The sequence below is a fragment of the Lycium ferocissimum genome, chromosome 7, assembly GCF_029784015.1.
Source record: "Lycium ferocissimum isolate CSIRO_LF1 chromosome 7, AGI_CSIRO_Lferr_CH_V1, whole genome shotgun sequence".
Taxonomy (NCBI): Eukaryota; Viridiplantae; Streptophyta; class Magnoliopsida; order Solanales; family Solanaceae; genus Lycium; species Lycium ferocissimum.
The window spans coordinates 9294452-9299580 of NC_081348.1; the positions used below are offsets into that span (position 1 = coordinate 9294452).

Genomic DNA, 5129 nt, shown 5'->3' on the forward strand with positions numbered 1-5129 from the left:
TTGCAGCACCACAGCTCATTTTGCCTGAATCAAAAGTGGACAGAATGAGGACTTCTGAAGTCAATATTGATTTAAAAGTAACTCAAATCTTGGGAACTGCAAAGTAATGGTGTCCCATTTTCCCACTCCTTCATAAACAAAATCCATTTCGCCATCTGGATTAGCTTCCATATATTGTACGACCATAACAGATAACAGTATTTTGGGATTTAGATGCATTTATTCCTCCCCAAAATACATGGCCACAGCAAGCAGTGAACAAGCCCAGAAATAGAACTTCATACCCAAAAATCACAAGGTAAAACAAGAAGGCTAAAGTCATTAATAGACCCCTGAACTTGTCCTGATTTTCCATTTAGACTCCCCAACTGAGACGCTGATCATCTGGACCCTCGAACACAAGTTAAACTGTGTCATTTGAACACAATCCAGATCAAGTGTGGTGCGTGAGCTACATTTGCTGTGACATGGAAAAATAGACCAATAAAATTAAGCCATGTCAACAAAAAAAATTAATTTTAAAATCTATCTAAATAATTAAAAAAAAAAAAATCTGAAAAACCCAACCCATCCTCTTCGATCTGAAAATTTAGCCCACTTCGCCGCCGCCGCTTCAAAATCTATTTAAATGATTAAAAAAAGGTGTCGTTTTTCGTCAGAGATTTGTTTAAACAGAATTTGAAGTGGAGCGGCGGCGGAGGCAGCGGCGGCGAAGTGGGCTATCGGAGAGGATGGGTTGGGTTTTTCAGTTTTTTTAATTATTTAAATAAATTTTAAAATAGAGTTTTTCTTAAAATTAATTTTTAATGATTAAAAATTTAAAAAAAAAAAAAAATTGGTTTCTCACACTCTGTTAAAGCAGTGTACTGCACGCATGTGCCAAGCTGGCATGATGTGTTCAAATGGCACAGTTTAGCTTATGTTCGAGGGTCCAGATGGTCAACGTCTCAGTTGGGGGGTCTAAATGGAAAATCAGGACAAGTTCAGGGGTCCATCGATGACTTTAGCCAAACAAGAAAGATTTACACCAAATCAGAAAGAAAGATGTTCAAATTCCCCTTCCAAATAGAGTAATGTAGTTTTATGTATGTGTACCCAAGTCTCATCACAAAATAATGTTTCAGTCTTCAATTTTCGGGAAATTTATCACAAATATGTACAGTCTAGATCTTCGATTTTGAAGCAAAATCTAGTGGTTTCACTAATTAGATCCAAATGCTAACAAACCAGCAGTTTATGCATACTTCCATTGAAAAGAATCATCAGATTTACACCAGCACCCTAACACTAGTGATCCTTCCTAAGCCCTTCCTCCACGAATCAATTCGAATTAGCATTCTTATCAATCAGATCACATTGCTTAATGGCAAACTTCAGTTCACACACAAGTTCAGGCCAAGAATCATTTCTCCAGCAGAAGTTGAATATTGATCCAATAACCAAAGCTTCAGATAACCAAGTCAAAAAGTAACAACTAACAACAAGCAAAAGTATTAATCAATAAACTGAAACAAAGACGGAGCGAGAAATAGTGAAGGATTCACAAATTACTGACCTGGGGATGAACATTTTACGAGATGCATCACAATAGACCAGTCTCAGTGTAAATACAACTGCTACGGCACAACTCATTTTAGCAGAAACCAATGTCAAACAGAAAATTCATTAAGTGGCCACCATGTCGAACACAGCTAAGTTCAACCTTTGATGATTAACATGAAAAAAATAAACATCAATCCACCTCCTGCAATATAGTAGCATTTGACAACAAACCCAAATCAATCTAAGTTTCAAACAATGATACAAGAAATGCAAAGTTTGAACAATGCCCTAAACACAGAGGAGTATAAAGTCTATATTGAATTAATAATGTCAAATGACTCAAATCTCAGGAACTGCTAAGTATTGGGGTTGCACTTCCTACATAGACAAAATGCTAAACAGAACAAGAAGTGCCAAGTCATTGTCTTTGGAATCAAGGCTTTTGTTCCTCTAAATACCTATACACAGCACAAATAAGTAGCAAAAATAACACTGTAAATGAAATTACTACAACGAAAATATAATTTGCTGAAAGCTATTACTCCTTCTGTCCCAATTTATATGACACACTTTCCTTTTTAGCCAGTCTCAAAAAGAGTAACACATTTCTTTTTTTTTCTTTTTTTTTTTGGCAACAATTTAACTTTAAACTTTACCTTTTATGCTTGACGGGATGATTTATAACCACAAAAGTATCTTTGGCTTGTTTTAGACCGCCAGATTCAAAGTTTTCCTTTATTTCTTAAATTCCGTGCCCAATCAAACTACATCACATATATTGGGACGGAGGGAGTAGTATTCAACAATACAACACCTCCAATATTTAATATTTCTATTAAATCCCCCCTTAAACAAATAATCAACCATCAAACACCAAGTCACGCCTCAATCCTCAATTGAGAGCAAATAACACACAAATGTAAATGCAACATCTTTGATCGAAGAAAACAAAGTACAAATTTCATTAATCAGATTCCAGAATACTAATAAACCAACTGGTTACACATACTGAACTCAGTTATAAGATATACAACATCTAACCCTAGAATTCCAACAACAGATGTAAACAAAAACATCAAACTAATTGACATGATATGAACGAATCAATGCTTTGTTCCTCTAAATACCTATACACAACACCAATAAGTAGCCAAAAAAAGAGAGATTATAAATGAAAATACTACAGCAAAAATGTAATTTGCTGAAAAGTCTTAGTATGCAACACCAAAAAGCCATAGCTACACAAGTATAAGGTAAGAATAACAGCACACCATATCAATATTACAATACATAATATTTCTACTAAATACACACCAAATAGTGCATCAATCTTCAATTTTGGACAAATTGCAAGGAGATGCAAGGGCTAGATCTTTAATTGAACTAAAAGAAGTACTAAAAATTTCATTGATAAGATCCAGAATACTAGTAAACCAACAGTTTACACATACTATTAGGATTTACACCACTAACCCTAGCATCCAAACAACAGATGTAAACAAAAACATCAAACAGATAAAACACTAACAAGCTTATTCCTAAGCCCTTTCTCCGCGAATCCTCCTAGCAAGTTGAATATCTTTCGGCATAATAGTAACCCTCTTAGCGTGAATTGCACAGAGATTAGTATCTTCAAATAGCCCAACAAGGTAAGCCTCAGCGGCCTCTTGTAGAGCAGCAACAGCACTACTCTGGAACCTCAGATCTGTCTTAAAATCCTGAGCAATTTCCCTCACCAGTCTCTGAAATGGAAGCTTCCTTATCAACAACTCAGTAGACTTCTGGTACTTCCTGATTTCTCTTAGAGCAACAGTTCCTGGCCTGAAACGGTGAGGTTTCTTCACTCCTCCGGTCGCTGGAGCAGATTTTCTTGCAGCCTTGGTGGCTAGCTGCTTCCTTGGTGCCTTCCCACCTGTAGATTTGCGAGCTGTTTGCTTAGTACGGGCCATGTTAATGATTGTATGTTGAGAAAGTTGGAGTTGTACTACAATGGTGGTTTTGAGAAATGGGTAATGGGGGATTTATACACAGAGAATGAGGGCGGGAACGTTGGAAATTTTGGGAAAGAGTTTGAAACTTTTGGCTTTGAGGTGATTGAGATGAATGTACGGCGTTGATGAAATTTTGTATTGACGATGCAGATTGAAGAATAGATAATTTACCCGGATAGCGATCCGCGCGAAACTGTAGATTGGAGAATGCATAACTACTTATTTTAATATAAAAAGTGAGATGTTTGACTAATCTTTTGAAATAAAATAAGTAATTTTAGGAGTAACAGAAACTCTTTTTTCAAAAACTAAAAAAAGAAATAGCTTTTGCTCAAAAGCACTTTTAATAAAACTACACTTCGAAGCATTTTTTTAAAAAGCTTGGTCAAACACTAATTGTTACTCAAAAGCGCTTTTTAAATTAATTGGCTAAATACAAACTGTTTTTTGCCAAAAATACATTTTTGAAGCTAGCCGAATTTAGAAGCTTGGCCAAACAGGCTATTATTCGTTTGGAGAAATGGTACGGAGTATTAGTTTGAGAATAATTTGTTGAACAGTGTATAAAGAATTTACAAAAAGAGTTAGTAACGGGTTCTTTAACCTTTATATTACATCTAAATCATAAATCTTTACTATAATAGACGTTTCAATTTTCATTGAAAGCTTCACCATTCATTAATTAATATCTTGATATGTAATTTAAAAAGAGATAATTTTAGCCTAAACTCAGTGAATTTACCTTTATTTTGATTAAACTCAGATTTTCTGAAAGGTTTAATAGCTAGTTGCCTCCTTGGAGCCTTTCCTCCAGTGGATTTGCGAGCTGTTTGCTTAGTACGAGCCATTTTAATTAAATGTATTGAGAGAAGTTGGAGTTTTACTACAATGGTGAATTTGAGAAAAGGGTAATGGGGGATTTATATAGAGAGATGGAGGGCTTTGAAAATTTTGAAAAAGATTTTGAAAATTTTGGCATTGTGGTGATTGAGAATGAATGTAAGCCGTTGAAGAAATTTTGTATTAACGATGTAGATTGGAGAAGAGATTGCTCAGATAGCGATCTATGTGATACTAAAGTAACGAATGTGTATTTGCCATGTGGATATCAAAGCGAGTTACTACGTCGTGATTTTGTTCTTTTACTTTTCTTTTATTGTTTTCAATTCTTTTTTGGAATAATTACTATTTGTAACTATTAGGGGCGCTAATGCTACCAAAATTGATCGATTTTTTACCTTCTTAGCTAGTTTAACCCATTTTGTATACTAATTTCTTGGCACATGCGTTGCATGTGTATGTCGAGTAAATGTTGTAGTGATTGTGAATGAATGCATGTCGTTGATTGAGATTTTGTGTTAACGATGGAGATTGGAGAAGAGATGATTGCTCAGATAGTGATCTACGTGTGCTAAAGTAACAAATGTGTGTTTGCCACGTCTATATCGAAGCTAGTTACTACATCGTGATTTTGTTCTTTTAATTTTTTTTGTTTTTGAATAATTACTATCTGTAATAGTTGGGGTGGCAATGCTATCAAAATTGTTTTTTACCTTCTTACCTAGTTTAGCCCCTTTTGTATACTAATTTTTTGGC

The 5129-nt window shown here is 34.9% G+C and overlaps 1 protein-coding gene across 1 annotated transcript; it reads right to left on the bottom strand.

Annotated features, from left to right (window-relative positions):
* Positions 1-2896: 2896 nt before the first annotated feature.
* LOC132063286 (histone H3.2) lies at positions 2897-3566 on the bottom strand. Its single transcript, XM_059455764.1, has one exon. The coding sequence runs from the start codon at positions 3489-3491 to the stop codon at positions 3081-3083; it is 411 nt and encodes a 136-aa protein (XP_059311747.1). The 5' UTR covers positions 3492-3566; the 3' UTR covers positions 2897-3080.
* Between the last annotated feature and the right edge of the window lie 1563 nt (positions 3567-5129).